Source organism: Triplophysa dalaica, chromosome 8 (assembly GCF_015846415.1).
Source record: "Triplophysa dalaica isolate WHDGS20190420 chromosome 8, ASM1584641v1, whole genome shotgun sequence".
Taxonomy (NCBI): Eukaryota; Metazoa; Chordata; class Actinopteri; order Cypriniformes; family Nemacheilidae; genus Triplophysa; species Triplophysa dalaica.
In genome coordinates this window covers 19,555,227-19,575,676 of record NC_079549.1, presented here as the reverse complement: position 1 = coordinate 19,575,676, position 20,450 = coordinate 19,555,227, and the positions used below count along the sequence as shown (strand labels likewise).

At 38.0% G+C, this 20,450-nt stretch overlaps 1 protein-coding gene across 4 annotated transcripts in view; it reads left to right on the top strand.

Annotated features, from left to right (window-relative positions):
• Positions 1-20,450, top strand: part of LOC130427232 (receptor tyrosine-protein kinase erbB-4-like) — a 243,296-nt gene that overhangs the window by 52,041 nt on the left and 170,805 nt on the right. The window contains exon 2 of one of the 4 annotated variants that reach the window (XM_056754500.1): positions 12,492-12,548. The exons of the other annotated variants lie outside the window; for them this stretch is intronic. Coding sequence (XP_056610478.1) covers positions 12,497-12,548 — 52 coding nt within the window. The 5' untranslated portion in view covers positions 12,492-12,496. The remainder of the gene's footprint in view (positions 1-12,491; positions 12,549-20,450) is intronic. 4 annotated transcript variants of the gene reach the window in all.

The following is a 20,450-nucleotide window of genomic DNA, read 5'->3' as shown; positions in this document are numbered from 1 at the left end:
GCAGGGTGGTGGATATCATCATTCTCTGATCTACGCAGTCAAAAGATCTGCTTGTGTCCTGTTTATATTATGTTTCATGCCTGCTTGCTGAAGAGAAGGACTTTTGGCACTCTCTCTCTCTATGTGTTGCACCAAGGTAAAAAGAGACATGTGAGATGCTTTTTGGCACGCTAGTAGGCTGGCAGGATTCTTTGTTTTTTACAGGACTGTGTTATGAGCTTTGAAGAAAAAGTTAATCTCACAACTCCCCAGTTATCAGCATCAATACATATATTTATATGCAGAACGATGTCTCAAACCGAATAAAAAGTGTTTAATTTCTATCCACCATGATATGGTTATCCCACGTGGTTTGGCTTTTAGTATGCACAGAAGTCATTTTGAATACATAAAGCCACACATATCCAGATATATTTCAATGTCTGGTGTATTTTAAATGTGTTATTTAAGCAAAATGGTTCCTGTCCAGTCCTTTAAATGAGCAGTAAGGCATTCAGAATATGAGCATCTCAGAGATGAAGCTGTGTACCGTATTAAAAAAGGCTGCAGGAGACAGTGTGGGTCAGGGTTGATGTGCTGTTAGAAAGAGCTGGATGAGATTTGAGACATGGAGTCTGAGAGAGGAAGAGAAAGACCAAGGCTGTGCTGTTTATTCCTTCATTATCAGAATAGAGAAGAGAGACACTTAAAGCAACAGCGCTCAGTAATTCAACATCTGGGCCAAGGCAGTCTGAACTATCTGATTCTTATTATTTCCCTTTTTTAATTTGTTGCTATTGGGCTTTTTGTTCTTTTCAATAGTGCAAGTGCAATATGTGTTACGACATTACCTTCAATTCAATGTTGTTCTACTTCCTGTTTGTTTAAATCCTATATATTTTTTAAATCAATTGATAAAGGGAAATTTTCAATTAAAAGCCATGGTTATTTCCCCCTTTTTCTATATATTATTATAATATTTATGTAATAATAATTGTAGTAGACTAGGCGGGGCATGACCGTGGTTCGAGTCTGGTGAGTAATTGTGAATGAGCGCCAGCTGTGTGCACACCGGGCTCGAATCACGTAGGAGATTGGGAGCATATAAAAGGAACGAGCGACCGGACCGTCGAGGAGAGAGGACCGGGCCCGAACTTGTGTTACGGTTGTATTTGTATTTGTATTTATGTTTATGTTTTGTTCGCCGGCGGTCGTCTGTGAGGGGCTGCCGGCTGTTATATTATTTTATTAAATGTTTGAAATGTCTTCCGGTTCCCGACTCCTTCCTTCCCTACTTGAATCTTGTTACAATAATTAATAATATTTTTTTTTCATAGTTTCCTAAGAATTCATACGATCTCTAACCGCCACATAGAATTTCTTCTACATTCTATTTTATTTTTAATAAGCAAAAAATGGGTTCACAATTTTTTTTTAAATAAGTTTTTTTATATTTCTTTCAGTTTGTATTTAAAATGTTGTATTAATCATAATAAAATATGTTTTAAGTAATAATTACAACCCAATATAAATATATTATAAATTAATATTTTTTATCATCCATTGTATTCATTGATTCCAAACATTTTTTTTGATTATTATAAATTCAAAAGTAAACCAAAAGTTTTTTAAACGGTAACATGGATATAATAGAATTTAAATTTTATTGTCTATATCTCACAGCGCAACTGTCCTCCTATCAAAAATGATACATTGCACATCGTAAGATGTTTGTATTGGTATCATCAGTCTTGAAGTATTTTCTGCCAGTTTGTGTTGGCAGGTTTATCTACCTCGAGCAGAGGCAGATCTGCTCAAAACAACAGGCATTTTTAAGGCACTTGTTCTCGCCTTCCTCTCTCGCCGACTCCATGTTTGTGTTCGCCTCATCATCGGCTCATTTGAGTACGGAGCTCTAATTAGCCGAACACAAATCTGTGCCTCTTTTCCCTCAGTTATGTTCTTATATAAGCTCCGCAGCCAGCAAACAGGTCTGACCTGAAAAGGGAAGGCTTTGGACTCGCTTACACAAATACACTTTCTCGTGTTGCTGAATGAAGAATATGATTTTGTACTTAACAGAGATCCGTGGTTGTTTTTCTAATGGAAGTGACAGGGCTAGTTAACACTAGCAAGTGAGCTTTCCTGAACAATAAACCCGCCGAGTAAAAGCTCAGGAATGACAGAGCGCGGGATATAACAGAGCGGCCCAATTTTACGCAGGCTGCTTCCCGCCCCAGCCGTCCGCTCGTAACCAACAGGCCTCTTGACATTATAGGGCCCAGGGGAAAATTTTATTGCTCGGAGGCTGCTCTTTTATAGCTCACAAGATTTGATCGTAGTTCTTAGTTGCGTTTCGTTTGAGGATCAACTTTATCTTAGATGTTTGTTCTTTGATTGCTTATATGAAACTGATTCAAATTTTTTAACACATTAAGAGTAATGTAGACTGTAGAGATAAACCAGTTTTGGATCATATCATTAGACATATATAAATATGACATTTTTATAGACATGTGCCATTTTTAGATCTATTCTCTAATAACTCTGTGACGTTTGTGAGAGATGTCTATGTATATTTGGGCTGTAAAACGATTAATCGCGATTAATTTCATGCCGAATAAAAGTTTGTGTTTACATAATATATGTTTGTGTACTGTGTATATTAATTGTATTTATAAACACAAAACATACATGCATATATATTTAGAAAATATTTATTTATATTTTCCAATAATTGAAATTGTATATGAACGTTAATTAATTTGTATATTTTTCTTATATGCAGGCATGTGTATGTGTTTATACAACAAAATTAATATACACAGTACATAGAGATATATTATGTAAACACAAACTTTATTCTGGATGCAATTTATTGTGATGAATCGTTTGACAGCCCAATTTCTCAGCGCTGCATTGATATTTATGGGACTTTATTCTAATTGCTGATTGAAGAAACTGCTGAGAACCTAAAGAGATTTGCATTGTTTTGTATAGGGGAAGCTGTAAACATCTTCCGGCAGACCCTACTGGTAAAATCGTTTTGCATGTTCTGCCAAACAGAGGACAGACAGCTCCGGATGCCACGCTGCAAACCGTGACCCCAAGTGCCCTCGTAGTAGAACCCGACTGCGTTTCTGAACAGAACTGGGCTCATTATAATTGCTGCTGGCATATCGGGCCACAATTATCAACGCCGGCTTATTGAGTCTTTAATTGCCTCCTTTAATTAGTTCACATTTGGCGCAGAACAACGTCAACCTGCTGCAGTTGAAAGTGATTAGCTCCAAGGACGTGAGATGCTGAAGACAAGCCTAGTGGCTCTTTCTGCTGCCGTTGGCTTCATTTTACCTTCACTTTGAAAAATCACCTGCTATTAGCGGATCCCATATGAGAAAACGGCATAGATAACGGCAAACTTTTCTCTCTTTCTACCTCCACACAGTTTACAGAGTGAAATTTAGAGAGAGAACCTCAATATTACGCCTGGATTAACGGCTCTTTGTTAACCAGAGGGAGAGCGTCGGTGTGCCTACGCATAATTACCTGGTTAGGCGTCTAATGAATGAGATAATGTAATAATTTATCCATCAGGCTATTTATGAGGGGAAATTGAAATGTTTTATAGGAGAATTAAGGTAACAGTCGCTTTCACCTCATCTTTAGGAGGAAATAATGAAACAATGACGGTCCAAGAGTATGTATAATAAGATTAATAAAACTTGTCAAGGCTTTTTGGTTAAAAATATAAATTTGTATTTGGGATATAAAATGCATGTGTTTGTTGAAGGGACACTGGTGTGGAAAAACCTTGCTTTCTTCTTTGCAAACATCATTTGTCGATTATGTTGATAACAAAAGGTCACGAGATAAAGAATTGGCGACAGTGTCGGGTTTTTTATTATTGTGCCTCGAGACCTGAGTCCAAAATTAACATACTGTATGTCAAGCATCAAATGTGAGTCAAAATGGCCTTTTTTGAGCCAATAAAGTCAAGATAATATGATGTTTATATATGCTTGTTGTATAGAGTAAATAAAAATATATATTATAATCTGACCCACACTGTTGAGTGACTTGTATGTTCACCTAATAAAATAAATAATCTACAAAGCTTTAAAAGTATTAAATAATACAATATTTTGTATAATGTATGGTTTCTGTATATGAAATATGTTAGCATTTTGGATGTTGAAAAGATTCGCATTTCAAGTACAAGATGAATTTGTTACTTTAATACACTCACATGTATTTTACCATGTGAACACATTTTGAATGCATATTCAAAGTTATAAGGCATGTGATCTAACAGAAAGCATGAGGAGAGTCCTGTCATCATTAAATGTTTTTTTGACACAGGCACGTCTCCCACCTGCTCACATAGCAGAACCGGATTTTGTGAGCGAGATTCTCTGAAATCCTTCATCAAAGACCCCGTACCCCCTTTTGTAACCGTGTTCTGTTAATGAGGTCCGAACACAAGTATCTTTCTGTAGATTCAAGCAGGGTTGTGTTGGACACAGTGATGCATTCAGAATTATTAATGGAGAATGTTTTGGGTCAGAGTCAGTAAATTGAGCAGAGGCCAGTAAAGTATGGAAAGACTGAACCGAGTTCTGTCTGTGCTCTACTCTCAAAGTGCACAATGCCACCAACTCTTCTGGAAGTTCGGCTTATCCCCTGGTTAAGAAACAAGCCCTTTGGTTAGTAGAAGATGTTCGGATGTGTTGTGTATGTGTGTATGCGGTCAGTGCCAGAGGCGGTTTGCTGTAGGGTGATCATTACCCAACTCTGCTGTCTGAATATACTGTAGTGTAAACATTTAAAAACTCCCCTGGCCTGCTATGGCAATTCAGCATAACTTTTTCACATTTTATTCTGAATTTTTATTTTTTATTTTATTTTTTTCTTCCAGAAACTCCAAAGTTCAGTATGATCAGTGTAATTACTTTATATTTTAAATGACAGTATTGTGTTATACGAAATGTACATTTTTGTTATATATAGTATTTCTACCCGAGAGGTATTGCGTAAGCCTGACCCTTACAGAAATGCCATGAATTTCACATGAGCAGAAACTCATTTGAAACGTGTCCAATTTCCATGTTATACCCATGGGTTCACATGTGAGAAGAATGGTTTCTGTAATGCTTTATTATTGATTATTAATATGCAAGCTAAATAAATAATCGATAAGTTATGCAATAAAGCAAAAACAGCTGGTTCATTTTTTGTAACACTTGAGTTAAAAAACAAAAGAACAGCAATTCAAATGTGAACAGCTGATTCAAAGCTTGTAGAAAAACATCTAAAATGTGTAATATTCCGGCCGCCGGGATGACAAAAATCATAAAGAACATTCGTTGTGTAGTAAAATGACATGTTTTTCATGTTATTTTACATCTAACGTGTCAGATTACAGACATGTACTGCACATTTACATTTCTTTACTGCATTTTAAAATGATGTGAAAATGGCAGTTTTTTTATTTGATATATTCCCACCTACTTGCTTCTTTTACAATAAAGAAAGCTGTCTATACTCTAAACACCTGTCTGCGAAACAGCTCACACGGTAGTCAATTTTCTGGTGTCAGGTTTTTAGAAACGCAAATCTTATACTGCGCTAGCAGAATTTCTTTTGGGTTTAAACCAAACATCATCAAAGGTGTGAAAAGCAAAGATTAACATTAAAGATTAAACAAAGACAAACTCAGTGTTCCCTCACAACTGGATTCCATCATTTAGAGAAGCGATTTCACATTTATACTGTATATTACAGTATATTAAAAGTATATTACTTTTCTTTTGACCTTTTTGGTAAACTCTTGCTCATGTACACCCATAATGACTGATTTTCAGATAGACAGGTTTAAATCCTCGACCAGTGTAATTCTGTTATGGGATGCATGGGATGATCTTACTTCCCGCAGGAAAATCTTGTTGCTCTGAGTTTGCTCCTGAGAATCTTAGGTTCTTATTTAAAGTGTTTACTTTTTACTTTTTAATTGCTTAGGACAAATAGAGATTGTGTAGTTCGGATAAGCGGTAGAAAATGGAATGGAAAAATAGAGATTGTATAGACACTGTATATACAGACAACAAAGGTCATAAAATCTAATATCGGGTGATGACTAATGATTGAAATATTTAATAACGTCAATTGTTGGATATTGGATCTGAGCTCATTTTGTGCCATTGTTGAGACTTTTCTTAACCTCCGTTGGAGACGATTGTTAGATTTTCCTTTTTGCAAAAGGTTCCGTCTACTCTCCATTTGATTCTTAAAGAAACAACTGAGATGTTAAAAAGTTCTGATCTGTGATTTTTCCAATCATCAGAATTATTGATGCGCTGTAATGACGGCTGTCTTTTAAAACACATCGATCTACGTTCACCCATGGCACCCATCCATCACGGTTACTATTGTCTCAATCCCGCAGCTTGACAAGAAGTCACGACCCAGTTTAAAGGTCAAAAGGCACTCCAGTTGTCATCACAAAGCACTTCGTTCCCCAGACTCTCTGAATTAGTATTGTTTACAGGCTTTTGTTTCTAAGTTCTTGTAGTATTTTGTCTGATCTTCTGTTTTAAGCGTGATGGCTTTTGGCAAGTTCTCATCAGCCTCATTTGCATTCCACAATCTTTGGTTCCATTGGTGCTTTGAAGGGAAGCTCCCAGATGCACTTATTTCTGCGCAGTGGTTCGTTTGGGAAACTTTGTTAATTAGTGTGTGTGTGTGTGTGTGCGCATGCCGCTTGTTTTAGTGTTAATATAGTCTCAAGACACCCAGCGCAGAAACGCTTGTTACGATGTCTCCTTCTGTTCCTTCTCACATCCACAAAGATGGCCTCATTCCAGCATTAGAGAGCTCTAGAGCTGGAGGCCAAGCATTTGATCGATCTAAAGGTTTGCAGACGTCTTCATCACTTTGTGTCATTAGTTTTGTAACGTTGTGAAGTGTGCTCAGAAAGACGGTGCTTTGGACGTGTTTTCAAAACATACTTCATCAGCAGCTGAGACAGGGACACAGTTCTTCTGGTCTGACATGTGCTGACCACAATTCTAAAATGTGTTGCAATATCAATAAGGAGCATAAATGTTTGTACCAGAATGAATGAAAAATCTGAGCTTGTATATCTTTTTAATGTTTCAATTGTTTCTTCTAGGGAGCAATGAGATTAAACAGAGAATCAAAGGAAACTTGCTTGAGCTAGCTCAGATTTACCAGTTCTGCAGTCAAGTTTTCAAATGTAGTCGAATTAACTGAAGATTTTAATATACAATTCATCCAAGACCACTTCTCTATATGTAAACACTCTTCCAGTTTAATTTCTTATTTTATAATTTTTTTTAATCCAACATATATAATTCAATTTTAACTCTTTTTTGTTTTTTGGCTCATAATCATAGGAGAACCACTTTTAGTGCTATTTAGAAGCATATTTTGGTGCTTCAGAGGTTCTTTAGGGGTTCTTTGGGATGACCGAGGTGCTGTATAGAACCGCTGAAGAACCACAGGGGACTGACTGGTTCTTTATACGGAAGCGGTTCTATATACGTAGCACCCTGGTCACTCCAAAGAAGCTCTGAAGAACCACTGAAGCAAAAAGATATGGTGCTAAATAATGGTGCTAAATAGCACTAAAAGTGGAACCCCTATGAATATCAGCAAATAACTACTTTTAGTGCTATACAGCACCATTTTTTTTATAGTAAGATGCACCGTTATATCGGCCAATAATTGGTATTGGATAAAAGCAATTTTCCACACTATCGGCAGATAGTTTAAAAACAGCCGAGGATCAGGGCCGATATATCCTGTCAATCAAAAGATGACAAGAAAATGCAATGAATTTGTGCTCTGGGTATAGAGATTGTTATTGAACATCACTAGTTTGATATTCAATATTAAAAGTCATTATATGAATTATACACATTAAGAAAGTTTAGAAATATTAATTTATGAATCAGAATTTAGTTAAAATAACCACCAAACTATTGGTATCAGTATCGGGAGATATCACTCTGTTCAAATTTCTTTTTTTTTCTTTCTTGGAATGAAGCAGGTGTCATATGTCATTTATTTACATATTTCAAACCCCCCTCAAAACCTGATCGAACAAGTTGTCATAAGATAACAATCTTGTCTTCAGTCGTGACATTTAGAGTTACATGGTTCAAATTTTTGGTTTAGTCTGATCCTCCAGGTCATGTGTGCCAGCTGTTATCCTCCTTTGTAATTCAGCTGTACTGCTTTCGTCCTGCGCGCTATCAAGACCCCTAGCTTCCTTACACATCCTTATCTGATATTCTCAAGATGGTGCCTGCCGATTTCTAAACTACTGTGTGGGCCCTTTATGTGTGCGGCATGATGTAGCCCAAACGGCACACGTCCTTGTTCGTGCTGCATTACAATTCCTGAAAAAGGATGCGTGATCCTATTTAACACTTCTAATTAGATTAAGAAATCTAATAGGTAATTAGAAATAAAACAAGTGTGGTCTAACTGGAACAGATTCAAGAACTTATAGAACAACTGGCCTGGTGAGAAACAAAAAGGGCAGATTAGTCATAGCAGATAGGAGGAGAGTTTGGAGTTTCACTAAAAGAGCAGTTATTATTCTGGCAGCGAATGTTCTTGTCCTACTTGTGCCACACCGGCTGACTAAGTGGAAGGCGGAAACTGTTCCTCGTGGCGAGCATAGCTCTGTAAGTGCTGGAGGCCCTTGGGAGTTCCTTATCTACCAGTTTAGATCCATTTACAGAGGTGAGAAGTCTCTGTTATCCGTGAGCCTCTGCCTCTTATGGCTCCTGCCAAGCTTTACCAAGAACCAAAGAGGTCAGAAGGGCACGCCGAGGTACAAGGTCTGATTATAGCCCTTAAATGGCAGATCAATAGGGCTCGACTGGTGGCCTCATTGATCAGAAGGATCGGGGAAGAAAATTTACTCACATTCTTAGGCCATTTGTCCCGGCTGAGGCATCATGGCGTGAAATTCAAATTATTATTGCAGCCAGCTAGTTCCAGAAGGAGCTGGGAGGACGTGAGGCTGTATGCATCAGCGACTGCTGTCCTCTATTGGGACTAAAACTTGCCCTTTGCGTGAGTCCAAATTTTATTGGCGAGAAAAGTTTAGCCATGTAACGGTTCTACTCAGTTTCTTTTGCTTGTTATCAGAAACAATATATAGGCACTATTATTTCTGAATGTGTAGCAGAAGCAAAGAGCAGTCCATTACCCCGCGCATGTGCAGTAACGTTTGTTAATGTTGTTTATTTGAAACCGTCAAAAGATAGATGAATATGATAGATGATATATAATGCTTCTAACCAAAAACATTTCGACACCCTTTGACTCCCTTTCATATTCACCCTTTGAATATGATATATGATATATAATGCTTCTAACCAAAAAGATTTTGACACCCTTTGACTCCCATATGTAAAATGTCTTAATCATTTTTTTTGTTCTGTTGAACACAAAATAAGACATTTTGAAGATTACAGGACAGTAAACAGTTCTGGGGCACTTTTGACAACCATTGTATTTTGTCCTACAATGGCAGTCAATGGGTGTCGAGATTTGTTTGGTTATAAGCTCAACTCAAATTTATTTAGCGCTTCTTACAATTTCCATTGTTACAATAAGCATTATTCCAAATATCTTTCTCTGTGTTCATCAGAACAAATAAATTAATACAAATTTGGAACAACTCAAAGGTGAGTAAATGATTAATTTTTTCTTAATTTTCTTAATTTTTGGGTGCAGTATCCCTTTAAGGCATTTTGCACAAGACATTTATTTCCTTTATTATATTGTTGTCAGACATTGTTACTAGTTGATCTTAAATATCTTATGACAAAGCAACCTAAAGAACATTACAGAACAGCATTAAAATATACATTTTGTGAAGGATTTCTTATGTGGTCTTATAGATATGAAATGAGATGTTTATGCATATGAGAACATAATCTATTTTGTTCAATAAAACCGTTTTCCATGCTCATTTCTTAGGTCTTCCAAAACCTTCAATTCATGTGTTTAGGTATTTAATTGTCCGGACCCCGGCTGGTAATGAGGGTTTATTTACTGAACCTCAAGCAGTTTTAGTCGAAGACCCTTGTTGTACAGGTTAACAATAGCAAAGTTATAAAAGAAACTAAATTAAACTGACTCAATATTTCTCATACAGTAATTAAAAGATAAAATAAAAAAGGGGAGAAAAAAAACAGAGCGACAGATATCAGTCTGAAAGACAAACAGAATGGTCATTAAAACCAAGCCGCATGGGACAAATGAACTGCCGGTTGTTGAACACAGTGAGGAATTTAGTTCTCTGGCCTTGGACCACATTTAATTAAGATTGCTCTGTCAGACATGTGAAGAGCACAGGCGAGGTTGATTTAGCCCGGGTTTGTGTGTGCTAATGGAGAATCAATGGGCTCTGTAGCAAATAGCTGCAGGTCATAGTGGTGTTGTCTCTGTTGCTTTGCCTTCTCTGGAGAGATTACCCCAAAAATCATAAAATTCAGACCAGAAAATGATTTACTGTGATTCAAGGGGTCCAACTTTTTGTGTAAACTAGATTTGCTCCAAAACCACTAAGGTAAGTGTGAGCAGCTCAGGGGTTCTTCACCGTGCGATCATGCACGTCATTGAGAAACTGAATCAATTATTGGGTTTAAACAGGTTTGTTGTCTGTGCTGGAGCATCTTGTGTGGATGCTGGGGACCAGAACATATGCTGACTTTGGCCAATCAGATGGTGGCTAAATATTTTACTGCGGGGTTTCCCAGACAGGAGGTTCATGAACCCTGTAGAGGTTTGTGAGAGAATGTGAGTAAAAGCAATTTTCTCTCCTGGCTTCAAGTATTCTGTAATTGCTCGATTCTATTTTGCTTGATTATGATTATACTGTAAGAATTCTTGAAAAGTTTACACACCTAGCAAAGATAAACATATAGCCTACCAGTTTTTAAAACGTTTAAACATTTTGGGGTGGTTTCCTACTCCCAGGCTAACTTCAATGTTAGGGATGTCTTGAATGAAGACGAATCTGACTCATCTTAAAATATATCAGTGAAATAGTTTTGTCTCAAAATGCACACAGCAATGTTTTTTGTAAAGTATTTGTTTTTTCGAACGACTTGAGTATCCTAATTTAACCAAGGCCTAGTCCTGGTTTAAGATAAAAAAATCACTTTATGTCTGTGGTTGCAGGATTGTGCCTGTTTGTGTTGTCCTGCAGATAGCAGGTACTTATATACTTATGTATTCGGAGAGTTCAGGGAGAGATGTTGGATGTGCGTTTTCTCTCCTTCTCTCGTCCTCTCATCTTTCTCCAACAGAATCAACATGACAATAGATTGTATCTGGAGATGAGAGGAATATTAACTCTATTTGAGTCAATAGTCTCTTGTGCACGGAGGCGGTGATGGGTTACGCACACAGGCTTGACTGATGCATAAACCAAATGCTACCAATATTCCTGCTTCAAAGCTGTAGCTCTGCAGACTGAACAATAGCGCTGTGGATCTGTCTGGAAGCGAGAAAGGAAAAGAGACTCCTGAATACACACTATCCGTCCGAAATTCTGTGCAAGATAAGCCAAAGATGTGTGGATTCTTTATCTTGTGTGTTTTTGAAGTATTTGTATCTATCTAGGCAAGTCGCAACATTTATTTTTTTGTTTTAACAGTGCTGTATTTCATTAAGCTGTTCTTTAGGTTTAAATCGGTCTAGTTGGTTTTCCAGGCTGGCCAGCTTGTGACCAAGGCTCCTAAAAAACAGACTTGCATAACTAGGAGGCTAGGAGACCAAACTATCTTAGGCTGGTTCAAGCAGTTTTTGTTAGCAGGGTGTGTATCCGTGTATGTTTTTCTTATTGGCTCACCTAACCCACAATCGCATAATCCCCATAAATGACCCATAATCCCTTGCACATTGATGAACCTTAAATATACGAACATAAACATTAGACAGAATTTTTGTTGGCAAGAACCGACACGTTGAGAGCCGGGTCATGTCCTTTCTAGCACATTCACCCACTCTTTTGCATTTACTCTCCCCTTTTCCTTTCTTCTTTGGCTTTTCTCTTGCGTTTCAGATAGATTTCTAACCTTGTCTATGCAGAAAGGGTTAAACACGCCTTTCTCAATGTGCCGCATAGTAAGATTACATTCAGTCGTCAATGCCAAGTTAGATATGCAACCTGTCTGTCTGGTACAGAAAAGCAGAAAGGAAAAACACAGGTTCTCTCCGCCGCAATCAAGTTCATAACCTGATCACGGCCCCATGTGTCTGGGTTATACATATAATATTACAGATTTCTCCATTCAAACATAGTCAAACTTTGTTTTCCTTTGGTTTGAACAATAACTGAAGCCACTTAACAATGCTGAAATGTTTGTTGTATTGTAGATTTTTATATTAATGTTCTGTTCCTGAATAATGATGTGTTAAAAAGTCAGTTTGTAATGTTTTCTCCTTTCTTTGTGTCTTTGCAGGTAAGATGCAGACCCTTGTTCCCCTTTCAAAGCACAGCTACGCCGCACAAGCCAACAGTAACACAAAACTCTTCATATTTCACTTCTATACAGCTCTGCAACAGTTGGCTTGTCAGTCAGTTTGTGAATGCACAATGGGCTCATAATTATACCCTGCTGATCTCTCTTGGTCTGTGTCAGATGACTGTCTGAGAGTTTTCTTTTTTAAAGCCACAGAGTACAAATTCAGGCTTTTTGAAAGTTTTTTGATGGTTGGCTTGACAAGGTCTTGCCTGGTCTTTTTATGGTTTCAAGGCAGATGTTAGATTGTTTTGGTTGATAATGTGTTGCTATGTGGATGCTACCCTTACCAAACCAAACCATTTTGACCCAACGCTGCTGGGTTGAAATAACCCTACATTTGTACAGTGTATAGTTTTTAAAGTTGTAGTGGTTTTCACAGTTTAGTAGTTTAATTTGTAGTCAAACCAAATTGACCACATATTTACTATGATCCTACCATAATAACCATACTTTAACCATGGTATTTGTGGAACAACTAGGGTAATACAATTCAAACTGCCAAAAATAGTTTAGTACCAGCCTGTAAATCATAACTATTTTACGAGGGGGCTAATTCGTATGAATTTGTATGGATACATTTGTATGTGAATTGTACATACACTTAAAGTAGAGTATGATTATTACACAATGTAACATTGTAACGTTTTCTTTATGAAGTTTAACATGCTGAATACGAAAATCAAGTATTATAACTAAAACTGTCCTCACAAACCAAGTTTCAGATGTTGTCACTCATCATCCCTTCATCCCATTTTCCCTGTGCTACAGACATTTTTAGATTATTCGGACTTTTCATGAATCGCCATGAGATGTTGTTTAGACTATGCTATAACAAAACCATTGTTAATACTCCTTTAAGGGAAGAGTGTTCTGGTTGGTTGCTAATACAATTTTGAAAGGCACTTGTTCTTGTGTTGTGACTGGTTGCTAGGGTTCTTAACGTTGTGTAAAGTGTTGAAAACTGATGCAGGGTGTAAGAAATAGGTAATTTAGAGCTTAGCAAAAAATACACACTCACGCTTATGCAATTACACACAAACGCTTTTGCATTCCAGGTCACTGTGCACCTAATGTGAAAATATGCTTAATGAACATCTTCAGCTACATCACACAATTATGCTGAGAGAGGATTGCTCAAACACGTTTGTTTTAACACGGCTGATCACAATGCGTGCTCTTTTTATTCAGTAAATCATTTGTTTGGCATGCTCAAGAACTGCACTTTAAAATAAACTGATACATCAGCATGTTTGCCCATGCACTTTTGTGCATGTGCAGTGTGTATGCATGTATGTACATGCACATATGTTAAGGTGTGTATGTGAGCATGCATTTCATCATACAGTTGACTTGTCTGATGTGGAGGAACGGGTAAAGCAGAACCTGTTTTCACCACCTATCTTTTTGTGTCATGCCACCTGTCGTGCACCGTTTCACACCACAGATACTGTTGAGACAACGAGTGAACAACATTGATTTGTTTACACTCTGTCACACCAAAGCATTGTGGGTAATTATTGAGTCCGCTTGTGCAGCATCTAGTTCACTGCTTTCAAAAGGAAAAGTTGTAAACTGAGATTGTGTGTCTGTGTGTGTGCGCAAGTTTGCCTATTCTTATGAGGACCAATTGTAAACTTGTGTGAGGAGTTTTCTTAAAGTTGTTCACCCAAATGTGAAGATTCTGTCATTATCTACTCACCCTATTGTCATTTCAAACCTGTATGAAAGGAACAGCGACGGCACACATTCACTTGCATTGGTTTTGTCCATGCAATAGAAGTGAATTGGTGCCGCCGCTGGTCACTTACCACATTTCTTAAAAATATCTTCTTTTATGTTCTGTGGACGAAAGGAAGTCATTCAGGCTTGAGGGTGATTCAGTGATGGTTTAAACTTCATTTTTGTTGTCTTCTAAACAAATAATGTCAGTATTTTTCTGTGAGGGTTATGGGTTTGGTCAATATGATCTTGTCATTATCTTAGTATGAAAACTAATGCATTGCGTCTGTTAGAGGCCTTCACTAATATATCTTCGAAGTGGTTTTGCATTTGTGCACAATTTGATTTCAGGTGGTTCACACTGTTTGTTTTCTTTCATTGCTCTCTTATCACCTGCACACCTCCAATGTCTATGTTCTTTCTGAATTCAAGATTAGATACTTACTGTTCAGTGTTTACCAAAAACGATATTGTAATGCCTTAAGGCTCACTTCCAAGTATTAGGTCACAGTTGTGAATATTTGCCCAACATGCTGTGACTTAAATGATTTTGTAAAGGAAAAAAAGTGCTACTGGCTGCAACGTTTGATTTGTAGCACACAAAGGTTGTGGTGAGGGTGACATCGTCGTGTTTATTTGAGAACTGAATTCGCATATCTCCAGACTCCAACAGAGCAGTGACCTGGGACCTGGCCGAGCAGTCGGCATAGCCCTTATTAACACGAACCCCTACTGTTACAGCAACCTGTTACAGTAGCTTAGGATGAGAAAGAATGAAAAACAGAATAGTCAGAAAGAAGGAAACAAAGAATGATGCAGACAAAGAGACTGTAAGCGAAAGTAGAATACAGGCAAGGCGATCTGCCGTTCCTGGAAATTCTGTATTTTCTAGTCATGGCTGTGTTGTCATGGTCACTTGGCTGAGCACCAGCGAACGCGCTGAAGAAGTGTGTGTGGATATATAAGTCACGGAACACAAATATGCGCTCAGAAAATGTCTCATGCGCTCTGCACGAAGGGGGGAATTGTAAAATCACTTGAGTTGATCTGTTGCCCAGCATGTACCGATTACACAACTGTTGTCACTCCTAAAACCAATTAATAGATCTGCCATTTGACTTTTTACTCATCTTAGACATGCATTGTTTTTGCACACAAAGCCTTTGTTTATAATCACGCCCTGGTTCTTTCATTGTTAATGAATGCTAAAACTGAGCTGTAGTCTACCGTAATGCCAGGGTCATACTCTAGGGAGGTGTTCAACAAGTGTTTATATGTAGTTCACCCAAAAAATCAGTTATTCACCCTCAAATCCATTCAAGTATCGTCCTGTATACGACTTTTTTTTCTGCACAAAAGAAGTCATTTTAAGAAATATGTCAGTGGATTTGTGTCCATATGATGAATGTCAATGGGGGGCGATGTTGTTTGTCTGCCAACTCTCTTTAAAATATCTTCTTTTGTGTTCTGCAGAAGAAAGTAAGTAAGTCATACAGGTTGGGATGACGCAAGGATGAGTAAACGTTGACAGACATTTAGGGCGAATAAGCAGAGTATGAGAAAAGTTATGCTGAGAACGTGCCGCATTCTTGACATGTGCGCAACTCGATGAATAAAAAATGATGTGCTTGGACGAAATGCATGAAATCAAGTGTGTGTAGCTAGAAGCATTTTTAGTCACAGACCTGGGTATAATTTGCTGTTACAGTAGGTGTTGCAAACTGACTTAACAATTGAATGTGGCACAACGTGTTTCTCTGGAGATGAAGTAGATAACATGACCTCATTTGACAGGTCCAGATGGCCTCACCAGGCCCAAGCTCCTCCTTAGATGCTTTTGTGCATAAGTGGGAATGTGTGATTTGTTGTTATAGCGCCTCATGTTTCTTCCTCAATTCTATGACCAACACTGATAACCATGGGCGATTTGAAGTATTTAAAGTTGTGTTTCTTGTACATTTAGATTCTGGAGGACTGGTTGTTAGATTGCTTAAGATGGTAAACCAGTTTGGTGGTTGGGGTGGTAGGTCAGGGTGTTGCAACCATGTGACAAACAACATATTTCAAACATTGGAGTTTACACACACAGTGACCCCTACTGGTCAAGAGATGCAAGGCGAACTGAGGTCGAAGGAGTTCATCAGACGACTTTTGTGTATGTGTATGGGAAAAACTTAGTTGTTGAAATTGTTTGAATAGAAACATGTCTGAAGTATTTAAGCTCTCCTGTTCATTCGATGAATTATCACATTTCTTTTCAAAAAGCTCATGTCATAAGAAATAGGCACAAAGCCTATGCTTGAATGCATGTGGCACAACGCTTGATCTCATGTGGGGAAAGCATATACAACCTCAGGGTCAAAAGAGGTGATGAAATGCAATTATGATTATGACAAAAAAATGTTAAATTATAAGTGGACCTCAGGGCAAATAAATTACAATAAGAAAGTTCACCAAGACCCTTTTTAAGTTAGTCAGTTTTCTATCCATGACATGGCGTGTTATGAAAGAGAGGCGATAATTAAAGATGAGACCCCCCTTACCCATCTCTTATCCTCCTGTGGTCAGTACGTCCTGGTCTCACAGACCTGAGATCAAGAGGTTGACCCGAGGTGGGTGCTGATAAGTCAGGGCTCGATGAACCTCTTACTCATTATCATTGACCTGTGCTAGTCAGAGGAGAGAAAGAGGCTGTGACCTGATCCTCCACAAACTCCCACCAAAAGATATCACCAATTAGCCCAGCAATAAAAGCCTTTAAGACCGCTGCGAGTCAGACTAAAATGCAGTGTGTGAGCCAGATGCCTTAGATAGACAAATGATGCAGGTGATTTTTTTTATCTACTTCAAAGAGATATTTATTTGAAAAGCATTTTCTCCAATGCATATAGTTTCAAAGGAGCTTTACAGAAAAAGCATGTTTCTATGTTACCACACAAAACTAAAATAGTCTAAAAGAGGTGATATATTCGAAAGTGTAGTTGTGAGATTAAGTTTAAATTGTAGTGTACAATAACCAGTAATGTGATTTTGACCTTAATGGCTGTGCAGACGGGCTCATCTGATCTCTGTCTGATCCCGGACCAGTTCGGCGCGGACCAGTTTCCTGATCCCCCTAATTCCCTAATCCACTTCCTTTTACAATTAATGTCTGCAGGAGAGAGGCTTAGCTGGGATTTTTCCAGCGGGATGATACAAATGCTCTAGATCTCTTGTTGCATGCTGGGAAATCAAAAGATTTCAACAGAGAACAAGGAGGTATGGCCACGTAGCAAGTAGAGGTCGGGAACATTTTGATATTGGTATTGTGAAACTTTGAAATATTTATCTATTTTTTCTATACCAGTATTTATATTATTTATATAAAAAGCAAATAAAAAAAAAATAACCTTGATATCAAAAATTGATACTCAAGGGATAGTTCACCCAAAAATGAGAATTCTGTCACCACCCACCCTCTTGTCGTTTCAAACCTGTGTGACACTTAAGATGGTAGTTTAAAGAATGTTGGTAACAAAACAACGGCGTTACCCGCTCACTCCTATTGAAAAGACACAAAACCAATGCAAGTCAATGGGTACCACAGTTGTTTGGTTACCAACATTCTACCGAATATCTTATTTTGTGTTCTGCAGAAGAAAGAAAGTCAAACAGGTTTGAGATGAAAAGAGGGTGACAGATTTTCCTTATTGGGTGAACTATCCCGTTAATATTACGAATGCCCGTAATGTTCCACAGACATCACAAACCTAAGTGCTTTATCTAACGTCTCTCTGTAAATGTTGGTGTTTGGTTTTCCAGTCTCACAGGAGTGCTTTGGCATTCCGGAGAACATTCCTACCCCTTCCCAGCATCACCCGATGGGGCGCTTTTTAATGAGATGGCAGAGAGCCACAGCACCGGGTCCTCCCAGCCGAGCAGGCAAAACTACGGACTCCTGAGGGAGCGCGGATCAATCTTCTAATCAATCAGACGTTATGAGCGGCTCTCGTAATGAGGATTTATTCAGCATGCTGCGCAGTTACATGACTTCACGTGCAGTCATTCATGTTCGACAGCCGTATCATAAACGTGCTGTTCTTTATTAAGTATCGATCGTATAATGCGTCCCGTAAAACGTGAATCAGAGCAAATAAAAGCAGATTGTTTAAACCGCCATTCGGTTAATAAGGGTTAGTAATACACAAGTCATTTCCGATTATTAAAATGTCCCTCATTAGGGAAATGTTTTCTTAAGCTCTATCCTGAAGCTGTTTCAGTGTCTGAATATGCAAAGGCCCGTCTAATGACCATACTGGGCTGAAACTCCTGATGCACGGATAAACCGGGATTAGGAGATGACGGTTTCCTGGCTGCTCCAGATCAATTTTGCTGCTGTCTCTGAACACTTTAAGCTGTCACTCTTCTTTCGAGAGTCCATCCATCAATCACTTTGTCATATTTCTTACAAAAAACAGTGACTAGTCAAGCTATCAGTTGGGATGAAAACAGACAAACAAGACGGTTACGTTTGTCCACATATGATAATAGTACATTTTAAAATAGTCTCTTATTTTTTTCCACGAATGAACATTCAGATTTATTGTGTATATAAAAATGTAATACTGGATTATAGTTGAGAAATATAGGCTACTGTACAAGTGTCCTTTGGTTAAAGCAAAAATCTAGAAAACAAAAATACAATTTATTATTTTATAATATTAATATTATATAAAAAAAATGAAAGAGATTTATTTTGATTGTTAGTTTTTTTGCCATGTCACACCATAGGACATGTGTACAGTTTGTTTGGCAACTACCCAAATATTTTCTTATTATAAATTCAGTAATTCCCGAATCAAATACAAATAAATCATTTTGATTTGCCATTAAACTAAACAAGTTCTTTAAACACTGTCTGTTTAAATATTGACCCTGTATTGGGCTAGTCTAATATTTTTGAAACCCAAAACTGTGAGAACCATCTTTAATTCAGTTAAATGTGTTTACTTATTTTCATAATAAACAAGCAGCTTAAATGATAGTATAAGCCATACAATCCATTTAAAAGTAATAAATCATATTTCAAATACTTTAATACTGTAAGAATTTAAATACTTCAATTAAATTTTATTTAAATAATACTTGATGTAACACCTTCTGTTTCTCTCTATCCGCTCATCCGTGTCTCTTGACAGCCCCCGTGAGATCACAGGTATAAATGAGCCCCTCACCTCAGCCCATGCTCTATCAATCAGCTTAAGCTCGACTCAATATCCAATCAGCTGCGAGGAAAGGTCTCCTCCGTCCCTGGTCCAGAGCCAAGGTGGACTCCAGGGTCCCGGCACGTCTGTGACAGTGCAAAGACTCTGTGGCTTAGGCCCTGCTCAGTCAGGACTAATCCTCCCAAAAGCAATTAACACCCTGGTGCAATGTGGGTAAACGGGGAAGGCGGCTGGGGAGACACGAACGTCTCACTGCACTGTGCTCCAGGTGCGCGAGCGCGTCTCATTCAGCTCTGAGATTGTGTTTGCCCCTTGACTCCGCTCAATGTGTGGGATTATCCCACCAAACCCTGGGACGAAGAGAGAGAGAGAGAGAATAGGTGAGTGACAGGTCACGGGATGATCTTTTACCCGAGGTTTATGGTGTGGACCCAGCCATGTCATCCTTCTTATTAAAGACTTCTCTTTCTCTCTGTGCACAGACAAACCATTTTATCTCTCTCTTCATGCGACCCGTTGCCGTTCGGATTCTTTTCACATTAGCCTAATAATGATCTAATATCTAAGAAATTCACAAATGTGCTAACGATTTGTTCCACGCTCTATATTTTTGCTTGTTGGTTTGTACTGTAAAAAGTAGTTGAGATTAAGTTTTACATTCACAAAGGCTGTTTTTTGATACTATCTAGTAAAACCTCAATTACTGACTCAGTGTTCACAGTTTTCCATGATCATATATGTTTTTACGGTGGAGCAGGACGGTGCAAACCTCTTCCAAGGTGGTCCAAACCATTATATCTCTCTCTTCATGCGACCCGTTGCTGTGAAAGATGGTTGGCTGGAAGTGATTAGGATTCTTTTCACATTAGCCTAATAATGATCTAATATCTAAGACATTCACAAATGTGCTAACGATTTGTTCCACGTTCTATATTTTTGCTTGTTGGTTTGTACTGTAAAAATAGTTGAGATT